The sequence below is a fragment of the Pelophylax lessonae genome (genome assembly GCF_965119305.1).
Source record: "Pelophylax lessonae genome assembly, chromosome: 6".
In the NCBI taxonomy this organism is placed as follows: domain Eukaryota; kingdom Metazoa; phylum Chordata; class Amphibia; order Anura; family Ranidae; genus Pelophylax; species Pelophylax lessonae.
Window position 1 is genome coordinate 168,852,947 of NC_138773.1, and position 14,421 is coordinate 168,867,367.

Genomic DNA, 14,421 nt, shown 5'->3' on the forward strand with positions numbered 1-14,421 from the left:
TTAGGGTGTCCGACGTATGGTCCCTCCAGGGTGGGCTTTGTTGCCGCCTTGAGACCTCAATTTGGTGCTTTCAGCTCTACAGAAGCTTCTCTTTGAAAATTTTTAGGAGATTCCCCTGCTTACATTGTCCCAGTAGGTGGCCTTTTCAGTGACAATCCCCTCGTTATCCTGTCATTCACCTTATCTGGTGATTCTCAGGGATAAGGTGGTTCTCCGCCCGTCCGTCGTTCCTTTCAAAGGTTGTCTCTGTTTTTCATTTGAATGAAGACATTGCGTTGCCGTGTCCCAGGCCTGAACATCCGAAGAAAATTGCCTTGCATGCCCTGGATGTGGTCTAGGCAATTAGGGTGAACTTGGCAGCTATGGAGTCTTTTAGGAAGTCAGACTTACTATTTGTGCTCACGAACGGACCTCAAAAAGGGTTGTCTGCTTCCTCTGCGACCATTTCCAGATGGATCAGACAGACGGTGGTTCAGGCCTATTCCATCAGGGGTCAGTTTCCTCCTTTCCCTGTCAAGGCCCACTCTACTAGGGTGCTTAGTGCCTCCTGGGTCTTCCGTCATCAGGTGTCAGTGACACAGGTTTTCAAAGCGGCCACCTGGTCGTCTGTGCACACTTTCACAAAGTTTTTATGAGGTGGAGATGTTGGCATCTGTGGAGGTTTCTTTTGGCTGCAAGTTTTTGCAGGCTTCTGTTTAGAGGACCTGGTCCTCTTTGAGGGTGTATTGTTTTTTTTCAGGTGAGCTCCAGTTGTTTATGGTTGAGCTCCATAGTACCTGGTTGGCTACGGTTTAGTCTTGGGAATTTTTTGTTTGCTGTTCCCACTTCTCATGTTTGACACTACTCTGGGACATCCCAACTCTCAAGAAGATAAGGAGCTGTGTCCGTCAATGAACGAAAGAGAAAATGGGATTTTTGATTTTCATTGACGGACACAGCACCCACCCCTCTGTGGAGTTGGCTTTCTTCTGACACTGCTTGTAAAAAAAAAAAAACAGAGCGGGAGTATACCCCCTGGGACTGCCCCATAGGCATAGTCAAGCTTTTTCTTGGCTAGAGTCCTACTCCTGTAGGGGGCAGCATAACCCAACTGTCAAGAGGATAAGGAGCTGTGTCCGTCAATGAACATCAGAGAAATGGATTTTATGGTAATTCAAAAATCCCATTTTTACCGGAAAGTACAATTTAACCATTAGCTGCCCAGGCACATTCTGACATTTCTCTCATAGATGTAAAAATAAGCATATTTTTGCTATAAAAATTACTTCTAACCCCGAACATTGTATATACTGTATATTTTTTAAGCAGAGGCCCTGGATAAAAAAAAATTATATTTTTGCAATTTTTTATGTCGCACAATATTTGTGCAGTGGTTTATCAAACACAAATTAAATATACTTTAATGAATATTAATGCACACAAACACAATACCCAGTTTTTTGGTAAAATATAAAAAAAGATTTTGAGCTGAGTAAATGATACCCAACAAGTCATGTGTTAAAATTGTGCATGCCTATGGAATGGCGATAAACTATGGTACATTAATTTATCCATAGGTGGCAATTTAAAAGCCTTTACAGTCTACCAGTTTAAAGTTGCACAAAGTCTGGTGCTAGAATTATTGCTCACTCTGACATTTGCAATGATACCTTGCATGTGTAGTGCAATCAATGTTTACATATGCATGCAGGACCTATGTATGCACTCACGTGGATGAACAACATCTCTTGTGATAGCATGGGCTGTGACAGGTTCTCTTTATACGGTGATCTGGTGTCTATTAGACCCCAGATCTATTCTTTGACATCCAAAGCAACTGCTCAAACCAAGATTGGTTTGAGCATCTGCTTTACTAGCCAGTAACGTCTGGTAAACAAAAGACTGAAATTGGAAGTGACAAAATCCTTGTCGCTTCTGGTTTCATACATCACAGAAATGATCGGGGAGCGAAAGTTCCTCCTTTCCTCTCTATGGTCAGCTAGTGCAACCACCGGCAGTGGCACCAGACTCCCCGGTGGGATTGGAAAGCCCGGAAATAATGGGGCACAGCAGCAGGAGGGGAGCCCTCTTCCACTGCTTGTAAAAATGATAGAGCAACTGTTTAGACGCTCCGGTCACTTTTACCTAAAAAGTCCATCGCCAGATCGAATAAAAAATTATATCTGGATGACGACTGTAGCTGCAGCCATGATCCATATACAAGTACCACTTTCCAAGGACGCACATCTGTATATGTTGGTCGGGAAATGGTTAAGCTAACGAAGGCCCTTTTCTGCATTGGCCAGTTTATGCAAAAGGTGAACTCAGCCTTTAAAGCGGTTCTAAACTCAAAAGGTTTTTACTTTAAGGCATAAAACTTTCTAATGTCTGTTCCCCCTCCCCTTTATCATTTAACACTTACCTGACTTGGACTCCCCTCATGCTCCAGCGTTGTCTCGGTTGCAGCACAGCCGCTCTCTCTTTCTGGTCTCACAGAAGACACGGGCAGCAGCAGCAACTGGCTGCTGCCTGTCAAATCCTGTGTGGAGGGAGCAGGGGGTGTGGCTGAGCCGTGCATGTCTATGGGCACACACAGCCTGGCTTGGGAGTATGCCTGGGGCACCAGGAAGAAGAAGCGGACAGCGCCGGAGGGGGACTCCAAAAGAGCAGGTAGGGGGCCACTCTGTGCAATATGGTTGCACAGAGCAGGTCAGTATAATATAAAAAAAATGCCTTTACAATCATTTAAGTCCTCTATTATTCCAGCAGTTGTAAGCATAGGTTGCCCAACTAACTTGCAAAAATATAACACAGGACACATGTGCTTTGAGCAACTGAGTAGGGATGTCTCCGCTCTGCTCTTTGCACTGACAACTCACAGGAAACCAGATGTAGCTATTTAACAGAATAGATAATTGGCTGAAGAATAAAAAACAGGTTCAGGATAGTAAAAACAAACGCTATCTGATTGTGAAAGCTGCACAAACATGGACTCTTTACAGCAATGTCTCTGTTACTCAAACAGGGTAACATGACGCTGCATAGCATAGTCTCTATAAGACTTTATAACAGGGGTCACCAAACTTCCTGAACAAAGGGCCGATTTACTGTCCTTCAGAAGTTAGGGGGCCCCACTGTGGCCAGCAGGACAATAACATTTTGCTGGTATCAGTGGGGGGTAGCCCGTGCCCCATCTTTGGTATTAAGGGGAGGAATATTGCCCCCTTGTTGGTGTCAGTGGGAGAAATTGCACTCCATTTTTGGTGTCAAGGGGCAGTGTCTATTGAGACAATAGCTTCTCATATCAGTGGGTTGAAGTGTGCCCCAAGGGTTGGATAAAGGCAGGCAAAGGGCCACATATGGCCCCTGGGTCACAGTTTGGAGACCCCTGCTCTATAACAATGGAGAGTCAAACTGAGAATCACTACTTAAAGTGGAACTAAATCAAATTTTTAAACTTCCGCTCATTTCAATGTCAATTAAAAAAAAAAAAAAAGTTTCATTGCTCTAAAGAATTTCTTTAAATGATATACCATACTCTTGTAATCTTTAAAATGTTTCCCCTCACTGGTTGTGCATGCAGTGTTGTATGTCTATTTCTGACACACTTCTAGTGCTGAGACTCTGAGTGTGAGGTCTTACATCATCTCCTAATGTCCTGCACAGGCTAAACCGGTCATGATACTAATTGTCAAATATCAGCCTGATGTAGCTACTGATGTTGCCATACTCTCCCCCCCCCCCCCACCCCCAATAAATCTGGTAACCATAGTAACATCTGTTTCGGATTCTCACATTTTCGGGTTAGAGTAAATCCCTCCCCAGCCTGCGTAAACTTCACAGAGCACTGAAGACTGCTGTAAAATAAAACTTTACACTCTAATTGACTAGAAAAAAGGCAGCGCCATCTAAGAGTAGTGGTATGAGACTTTAATCGCCAAAATTAGTAAACAACTTCCAACTCAATTGTAGCTATTAAAGTCTCATACCGCTACTCTTAGATGGCGCTGCCTTTCTTCTGTTCTTCCCTGCAGGGTTACTTCTAGCTCCTCCACACTGACTGCCACTAAGTTAGCACATTCAAATTTTCTACTGTTTTTAGGTGTTTTGAGAATGACAGCTTTCAGTGCGCTGGATCTCCTTCCTATAGACACTCAAATTGACTTGTTTAAATCCACCCCTTAGGCCCTATTTACACTAGGCATAGAGGAAACCTGCGTTTTTGCATGCAATTGTAGCATGTTTATTCACGTTTCTGCACACATTCTCGGAATGCGCAGGTGAAAATGGGGCCTTAATGTTAAAAAGGTTTGTAAACAATAATAAATCCCAGCAATAAGAGTTCTGGGCTTGCCATTTTTTATAGGTATTTCCACAACAGGAGCAAAGCGGTTTGAAATATTAGATGTATAGAGATAGGGCCCTTTCACACGGGCGCTCCGTATGTCCGCAAATCATCCTATTTTTTTGCGGATGATTTGCGGACATAATGTAAGTCTATGACATTGCGGATGTCAGCGGATGGTATCCAGCGGATGGATGATTTTCTTCCTTTCAGTTCTGTTCCGTTTTTTGGAACGGAACAGAACCCTATTTTTTCATCCGTTCAAAAAACAGAAAGGAAGGAAAATCGGATGTCAGCGGTGTCATCCGCAATGCCATAGACATATATTATGTCCGCATATCATCCGCAAACGGATGGGATTATATGCGGGCACACGGAGCGGATGACAGAAAGGTCATCCGCTCCGTGGAAAAAAAAAAAAGTCCCGCAGCGGACCTTTCACACGGAGCGGCCGTGTGAAAGAAGCCATATAGTGGCTCCTTTTGTTATCTAGGAAACTAATCATCATGTATTCGGTATAGATCACAAGTGAACTGTATTATCAAAGACACAAACAGCCTAGCAAATGGTTAGTGCTCATCACATACAATGGTATTTTCAGGCTCCTATAACAAAAATAGTAAATGCACATTTTTTTACCTGCAAAAAAAATGTGCATTTATTATTTTTTTGTTAAAAGGTGAAGTTATCCTTTAATCAGCTTCCAAATCTGCATAGACAGTTACCATATTTCTGATATGTACATGCTTGTTTTTTGACTTGAAAAGTACAGTGGGAAAAGAAAAGAATCACCCTCTTTAAAGTAATCACGTTTTGTTGCTTTGCACCCTGAAATGAAGATAGACACATTTTTTTGTTTAATCCAGCTGTATTTACTAGTGCAACTTAAAACATCCAAGTAAAAGATAGCACACCAACATGTCAGAAAAAAAAATTCAAAAACAGAATCACTGTAAACTGTGTAGACTTGTAAACTCAATCAAGTGTAGCCAATCACCTTCTCAAATGCACTCAAAGCCATTTGATTTTCAACTGTGATCATTTTGATTACCTCAGCATAAAAAGAGCTTTCCCGGAGCATTTCAGTCCCTGGTAGTGCAACTAAAGCAAACAATCAACTATGGGTGGCAAGGCACTGTCAAAAGATCTCCAGGATAAAGTTGTGGGCAGGCGGAAGTCAGGGGATGGATAAAAAAAAAAAATGTAAAAGGCTTTAGCAATGCCTCGAAGCACAGTGGAGTATATTATTAAGAAGTAGGAGGTGTTTGTACAACACAGACCCACCCTGGATCAGGAAGTCGCTTCAAACTGGATGAAAGAGCCAGTTGAAAACTGGTCAGAGAGGCTTGCAGGAACTTAAGATAAACAGTGGTCATTGTGTGCATGTGATAACAATATTACAAATTCTCCACAAATTGCTTTTATGGGAGGGTTGCAAAAAAAAAAAAAAAAAAAAAAGCCACTCCTCAAGAAAGACCCCATGCAGACATGACTGAGCTTTTCCAAAGCACACCTTCAAGATTCTGAGATCACATGGAAAAAGGTGCTATGGTCAGATGAGACTTAAATTGAATTATTTGGCCTCAACACCAAACAATATGTCTGATGGAAATCCAATACAGCTCACCATCCGAATAACACCATTCCTACAGTAAAAACATGGGAGTGTTTCCCTGTAGCAGGGAGCCCAGACTTAAACCCTATTGAACATCTGTGGAATGACTTGAAGACTGCAGTCCACAAATTGTCACCATCAAATTTAACTGAACTTGAGCAGTTCTACAAAGAAAAATTGGCAAATATGGGAAAGACTAGATGTGCAAAGTTAGTAGAGACATATCCCAACAGACTAAAAGCTATAATTAAAAAGCAAAAGGTGGTTCAACAAAATCCTGACACAAGGGGGTGATTCTTTTTATAACTCAATTATTCTGTTTTTGCATTTTTTTTCTGACATGTTATATTTTTCACCTGGATGTTATAAGTTGCACTGAGTAAATACAGCTGGATAAAACAAATAAATGTGCCTGTCTTCATTTCAGGCTGCTAAACAACAAAATGTGATTATTTTAAAGTGGGGTGATTATATTCTATACCCATTGTAGAGTAAACAATATGTACAATGCAAAGCTGGTAACTGTAGAACACACTGTTGGTATTTGACATTCTATATATTTTTTTATTTTATTTAATACATTGCTTAAGTTGTTGCAGCAGTTAGTAATTACCAACTTTTCCCTGCACTGTTCATAATTGCAGGCTTTTCATTGATAAGTTCACTGTGTTGCATGAATGCTAATTCAGTGCTGGATATTCTTCAGTTTATGCGAAATAGGATTCACTTTCAAGCTGGACATAGATGTATCACAATTTTGATGGTTCAACTGGCCGAATTTTGAATCCTCTATGGGCAGGCAGGCTGGTTGTACTGAAGTCCATCCATCAATCAATTCCAGTGCAACCAGCGTTTCGTTTTTTTTCCCCATTTGATCACTGCCAGCAGCAATCATTTTAGTCTAACGACAGGGAAAACTCCTGCTGGCAGATTGCAATAGCTCCATGGGAGCGATTCCCCCATAAACACAGAGGCCAGACTGGCCGGCCATAGTAGAGCCAAAAACCAAATATTCTATCGATAGACCAACAAAAATGACGCATAGGATTGTGCCTTTGTTTCTTGTTTAAAAAAAAATCCAGCATGTTGGATCAGGCACTTTCGAATTTTGGCATGAAAATCTTGTGTCGCAGCTGGCACACTAATAATGTGAAAAACAAGACGACCTGGCGATTGACAAGCATTTTCGTTCGGTTTTCGACTCATCTATAGCCTGCTTGACTGTGTTGAGGGGGGACTTCAATCGAGGCTTAGAAACATCTCAGCAACAAACATCTCAGCAACAATCAAGAGAATTGGGAAGCACCTGGGCTAAACTGCAAGTTGTTGCAAAGGGTCTTAATACGTATGCCAATGTGATATTTCAGTTTTTAATTTTTAACAAATTCACAGACCTTTCTAAAATTCTGTTTTTGCTTTGTGATTCTGTTCTAAGTGTAGTTCAATGAAAGAAAAAAAAAAGTGAATTTAAACTGTACTATAACATAAAATTGAAAAAAGTGAAGGGGGTCTTAATACTTTATAAATGCACTGTATATTTGACATATTGCTGTTAAAGCGCTCCTGCAGTCTACTGCTGCTTTTTCCTGCACGGTTCTCAATGACCGGCTTTTTCAAAAAGTGTGATCTTGGCACTCAAGAATGGTATGTGTACTACTATTCCTTGTGTATATCCATATGAACAGTGAACCATACAGTATATCACAAAAAGTCAAGAACATCCAGCACTGACTTAGCGTTAATGCAACAGAAAACTGTGAAAAGCGATTAAATACTAGCAATATACTGCAGCAGTAATTTATCAGCAATGTGTCAAATGATACAATATACATAGCATTCCAGCAATCCAATACTGCTATATCACTCTATACTTACCTATATTTGTATTGTTAGCTGCAGTATGTTGCTAGTAATTACTTGCTATTTCCCTGTACTGTTCACAATCTAGTGAATTGCTGCATTTTGTTCACCTTGAACTCCGCTTTAGGCCGGCCATACAGTGAACTTCACTGTATGGCCGGCCAAAAGCAGAGGTTGCAGGAAAGACATTTTCATGATTCACCCATCAACACAGTATTGATGCAGAAATCGCTCCTTAGTTACATAGTTACATAGTTAGTGAGGCTGAAAAAAGACACAAGTCCATCCAGTTCAACCTATGTGTGTGTGTTTGCTTTTAACCGTACATTGTATACCCCTGTATGTTGTGGTCTTTAAGGTGTCCATCCAATAGTTTTTTGAAACTATCAATGCTCCCCGCTGATACGACTGCTTGCGGAAGAGAATTCCACATCCTTACCGCTCTTACAGTGAAGAACCCCTTACGCACTTTAAGGTTAAACCGCCTTTCCTCTAGTTTTAGTGAGTGGCCACGTGTCTTATTGTATTCCCTTACTCTAAATAGTTTGTTCCTTATGCTAGGGTCGCCAGTACAGTATTTGTACATTGATATCATATCCCCCCTCAAGCGTCTCTTCTCCAGAGAGAACAAGTTCAGTGCTTGTAGTCTTTCCTCATAGCCGATGTCCTCCATTCCCCTAATTATTTTTGTTGCCCTTCTCTGGACTTTCTCCAGTTCCAGCACATCCTTCCTGAGGACCGGTGCCCAGAACTGGACAGCATACTCCAGATGTGGCCGGACCAGAGTCTTGTAGAGTGGAAGAATAATCTCTTTATTTCTGGAGTGAATCCCCTTTTTTATACAACCCAGTATTCTGTTGGCTTTGCTTGCAGCGGCTTGCCGGGCAATTGTCTTCTCCAGACGTGGAAAGCTGTCCCTGCCGGGAGAAGGCGGTGATTATTGCTAGTGGCTATAGCAGCTGTTATTGATAATCGCAGGTAAGATCGCTCGATCAACTTAGTACATTCAGCCTGCCCACAAACAGTTGGAATCTTGGCCGGTTCCTGCTGAACTGGCCAAGATTCAAACTGTGTATTGGCCTGCCTTACACATAGACTTCCTGTTGATATAAGTTTGCAGATGGGAGAGGTTTATAAATTGTATTGCACATACCATTCTGCAATTATTTTATTTGTTTTGTGGGTGTATTGTATATCTATACCTATTGCATGCAGCTATTTATCCTATATTCACACTGCTCAAAAAAATGTAAGGATCACTTTTAAATCAGAGTATAGCATCAAGTCAAGTAAACTCCTGGGATATTGATCTGGTCAGTTAAGTAGCAGAGGGGGTTGTTATTCCGTTTCAGCTGCTTTGGGGTTCATGAAATTAACAATGAGACAACCTTCAAAACAGGAATGGTTTTACAGGTGGAGGCCACTGACACCTTTTCCCTACTTGTCTTTTCTGATTGTTTTTCACTAGTTTTGCATTTGGCTAGGGTCAGTGTCTCTACTGGTAGTATGAGGTGATACCTGAACTCTATAGAGGTTGCACAGGCAGTTCAACTCCTCTAGGATGGCACATCAATACGTGTCCTTGACAGAAGATTTGTTGTGTCTCCCAGCACAGTCTCAAGAGCATGTATGAGATTCCAGGAGACAGGCAGTTACTCTAGGGGAGCTGGACAGGGCTGTAGAACCCTTAACCCATCAGAAGGATCAGTATCTGCTCCTGTGCTCACTGCCCGGCACCATGAAGCTCGATTGGCATTTGCCATAAAACACTAAAATTGCTAGGTCGGCCACTGGCCCTTTGTGCTTTTCACAAATGAGAGCAGGTTCACCCTGAGCACGTAACAGATGTGAAAGTGTCTGGAGAAACCCATGGAGAATGGTATGCCACTATAGATATCCAGCATGACATTTTTCCCCATTGAGATCCGATGCGTTTTCAAAGTGCTCCTTTAATTTTTTTAGAGCAGTGTATATCGTTCATGCTGACTTTTTTTTTTTTTTACACTGTGTTACATACCATTCTATTTCCACTTTCCTCAGAAACAGCATGCTGAACGAAAGAAAAATCCCCATAAATTTCTGCATCCACACAAGCAATGTAGAATGTGGATGTAGATATTGTGCCACCCCATGCTATTGTATTCTGACAGCGGTGACCCCCCCAAATCAGCCAAAGGCTGCAGCTGCTGATCAAATGCTGTTTTTTGCAGCAGGATTGTTCAAAAGAAGCCAGTCTATTGATCGACTACTACTGAACAGAGAGGGCAATGACCCTCTGCTGACTGTCTTGTACCTTAAAGAGTACAGCCCCTAAACCTTGAGTACTGGTGTCAGTGCTTAGCAAGTAAGAAAGGAGAAGTCAGCCTGGCCCAGCACAAAACTAACATCAGATGCTGCTTTAAAGTGGAACTTTACCCATAACAACTTGATAACGGTGTAAAAAAAGTTACATTCCTGGAATGCCGAGATTGCAAACTGTCACATTGGCTTGTGTTCTCAACCAAACTGTCAAACTATGGCTGGTGTCATAACTGATCACATGGGGAAGCACCATGGCAGTTGCAGAAAAAATCCTTGGCTGTAAAGGATAAGAGGGTTTCATTCTGCTTTAAGGCTGTCAGCAGATCGGCCTCCACAAACTCGGCAGTGCCTAAAAAATGGAGAGCAACTGAGCATATGCGATGCAGGATGAGACAGCGTATTACTGAAATTTTAACAGTATAGACACTTATTTTTAAAGTTTTACATCGCTATACCTGCAAAAAGGGCCAGCCTCAAGTCATCTAGCAGGACTTAATTTTTTGACTAAAATTCCACTTTAGGAAGTTAAACCTCTCCTGTTGTTGTCCCAATACCCATTCCACTTTCATGTACACCTCTTACGGCCTACCCTGTGTGGGATCTTTTGTATCAGGACACCTCTTATGGCCTACCCTGTGTGGGATTTTTTGTTTTAGGGCAGAGTGATGGGTGTAATGCTTGATAAGTCGCTAATAAAAAGACAGCTTTAGAAAGGTTTTTGATTCAGTTACTGTACAACATTCACGTTCTCAGGATTAGGAATCTCAAACTTACGTAAATAGATGTCACTTCTTGGGTTAGAACTTCAGCCAATACTGGTGCAGCCAGGCCAACAGCATGAAAGTGTGCAAAATGATCCTTGAATGTGGCAAAATAAAAAAAAAAAAAAACACCACTACATCGTCTGAGCTAGACCACGATACTATACAGCTTCCACTAGCTTTTTGACTGGTGGGCACATTGTTTAGCCTGAAGGGCATCCTTTTGAACAGGCACAACCCCATGGGAGTATTCATATTGGGAAGGTCCACCTTCGTGCTAGGGATCTGCCAATACCCGCTGGTGAAGATGCATGCTAATAGGCTCTACCCTGGCTGCTAACACATTAGTTCTGACAGTGGATGGCATTTCACTGGGCTGCAGATCATTTGCCCAGCTATCTAGGTCTCCTCAGGTGTGGTCTGAGCTGCTTAGGAATTTATACTCCCTTGGGCATGTCCCAGGGGGTTGTGGGAAATTGAGTGAAAGTGGCTTGCACCTGCATTTTATGGCATGAACCAATGCTATAAATGCTTAGACCAGACATTCTTCATATCAATATAGCATAGTTTTAGCTCACAAAATTAAAAAGTAAATGTTTCTAAACCAAACTAATGCTGGTCCACAAAGGGACCGCACACAAGGATTATATAATGAATAAATAGACAGCCTTAGGGCTCCTTCACACAAGCTTAGGCAGGTGGGTTGTGTTTTTTCTGCTTCCTGATCACCTATCAATGCCACTTAAAACCGTTAAAATAGTAAGGTGCTCAGAAAGCAGCATTTGCATTGCCTCTCGTTGCATTGAGAAAAAACTAACACTGCATGCAGAGTTCAGTACACATTGATGCTTCACACCTACCTCTATTTTTATTGAATTGCACCACAAGCACACCATAAACATACTGTAAATGCATGTATGGCGTTTAATGTGCAGCTGCAAAGCAACAAAAATAATAGTTTCTCATTTTAGATTTGTACAAATGTAAAAAAAACAAAAACATCTCACATGGCATTTGAGGAGCTTTGCCTGATGCAACATGAATGCCTGTACAACACAACCAAAAACGCTCATTAAAGCTATAGGTGTGTTAATATGAATTAGGTCTGCTGACTAATTTAACGCCTGTGTGAAAGAGCCCTTCTAGTTCTTACAATTATATTGATGGGCATTAGTCAATTTTAGTTTCCTGCACATTAAAAAATAATTTGTGATAGAACACAGTGGCTTAGTTGTTAAGACTTATGCAAGTATGTTCTTGTATTGGTTTCCTCCAAGCACGGTTTTCCACTCACAATCCAAAGACATGCTGGTAGGTTAAATGGCTCTTGTTTAAAATTGGTCTCAGTATGTGAACACATTATAGAAATATAAATTCACTACAAAGTATAGGTGTTGGATAGGCAGCAGCTTTGTCATAAAACATCTGATTGAACATCACTTGTTACATTGAAGCAAGAAACTTAAAAGACCAAGAAAAAAAAAAAATACACAGCTATGGAGAAGCAGATCTGTCGATTGGGTCCATTGGACCCATGAATCAATAAATAACCTAACTAGAAGAAAGTTTATATTGGTCATTGGCCATGCTCCATCAGGTGGATGCAAAGCAATAAAGAATACCAAACTGACAGCCTGATTAATAGCTTTACATCTATTTAAAAATTCTCAGGTAGCAGAAGGCTGCAAAGCAGCAAGGAAATGTACAGTACATGATCTCTGTCACTTATTGCCTTATCAGTCAGTGATTGTGATGCACAGCTGCCAACTGCGTAATATTTTGTACAGAAATTGTACTTTGTCTATTATATTGATAGGAATAAACCTAGTTTACATATTACTAGCATTTGGGTTTGCCCCCCCCAAAATATTCACCCCTACTAACACATTTCATCTCTTCTCATTCTCCAGTCCCATCAGCTTGTGTGGATGTAGATGTGATGACTTCAGCTTGCACTGCACAACTCTCTTCTAAGCGAGCTCTTTTTGGGCAGGGCTCATTTTGCTTATCTTGATTAAGAACACTGGACACCGCAACAGGAAGTGAGGTGCTTGCTTGAGTTGCAAGAAGCTGCAGTGGGTTTGAAATAGCTGAAATAAAGTAGCATTAAAGACAAAGTTACACAAACAGTAAACTAACAGATACATCAAACACACTTGTCAATACTTGCATTAGGAGGACCTAAACTGTAGAAGCTATGTACAAAAAGGGCAAGCAGAAGGCGATGTTTAGTTACCGATATTGCTTATAGGCTTCTGGCTGATCTTTTCCCAATATTTGACTTACCCTACCTTGTTCTGCTCTGTATGTTTGTGTGGAGGTGATCATCCAGGTAAAAGAGCAAGGCTTGTAAAAGCTGCACCTAATGAATGGTGATCTAATGACCTGTCAGAGTAATGTTCTAAAAGTAGCAGAAGAGATGTAGAAATTACAGAGACACAAAATGGAGGGATATGCTGATAGTGCAGCTTTATCTTCAACAAGGAGAATAGATAGCAGCATCGTAGTGACATCACAAAACTGTACTCCAAAATCTCCTTAGACTAGAAGTCAGGAGCACAGTTCCTTAGATCGCACACTACAGATATACTGCTATGAGGTTTAGGTACAGTAGTGCATAAGCACAGTAAACATGCCTCAAAGTACCTGAGGAATTCATGGCAAATGGTAAATGTTTTAAGGTACTACTTGGGCTCAAATACCATTTCCAGATGTTACTTATGAGATAGAAAATCTTTCCATTTTGAGTTTAGGTCAATTTTAAGGCAATTTATTTAAACATGGATGTAAAGCCAAAACTTTTTTTTTTTTTTTAATTTTGAATAGCTTGTGGAATAATTAGAACCACTGTCAGTTTACTACTGTCCCTGTTTGGAACATTCAGCCTACTGGTCCTGGTGACCATGGTCTCTGGTACACACAGTGATTGAAAATAACGGAATTTTTGTAAAATCTTACCTGTAAAATTCCTTTCTCTGAGTCCTCCGACAGTCGCCGCCTCTTCATATTCGTCACATATGGGGTATTAGACTTTGCTCCGAAGGAGTAGCTAGGCAACAGAATATGTTAACAATAAAGCTTTAACATATCCCACCCTCAAGGGGTGGTCCCCTCAGTCAATACCCTCCTACTTCCTGCAACCATATCTCAGTTTTAGTGGAATAGCAGTAGAGTATACATTCAAACCCCAAAAGAGGGGCGGGGGCGGCGACTGTCGGAGGACTCAGAGAAAGGAATTTTACAGGTAAGATTTTACAAAAATTCCGTTTTCTCTTACGTCCTCCGACAGTCGCCGCCTCTTCATATTCGTCACATATGGGGACGTCCCAAAGCAGTGCAAACATGAGGGGTGGGAAACGCATCCGCGCCGAAAGGCAACGCAGTCTCCACATCAAAGAAAGGAACCTTACCAAAGGAAGGAAACCAGCTGGGCAACAGCAAAAATAAGTGCTCAACAGGAGCAACAACCCAGGAAAAGACAAAAAAACCAGGGGATACAAAAAACTATCCCAACAGCCAGGAGTCCCCAACAAGGGACCCTATGGAACAGCCGCACTAAG

The 14,421-nt window shown here is 41.4% G+C and overlaps 1 protein-coding gene across 2 annotated transcripts in view; it reads right to left on the reverse strand.

Annotated features, from left to right (window-relative positions):
• Positions 1-14,421, reverse strand: part of FOXK1 (forkhead box K1) — a 210,820-nt gene that overhangs the window by 22,524 nt on the left and 173,875 nt on the right. Inside the window, exon 9 of one of the 2 annotated variants that reach the window (XM_082261198.1) lies at positions 12,746-12,951. In XM_082261198.1, coding sequence (XP_082117324.1) covers positions 12,761-12,951 — 191 coding nt within the window. In that variant the 3' untranslated portion in view covers positions 12,746-12,760. Of the gene's footprint in view, positions 1-12,228; positions 12,952-14,421 lie in introns of those variants that run through there. The other variant, XM_082261197.1, reaches the window with a different exon arrangement.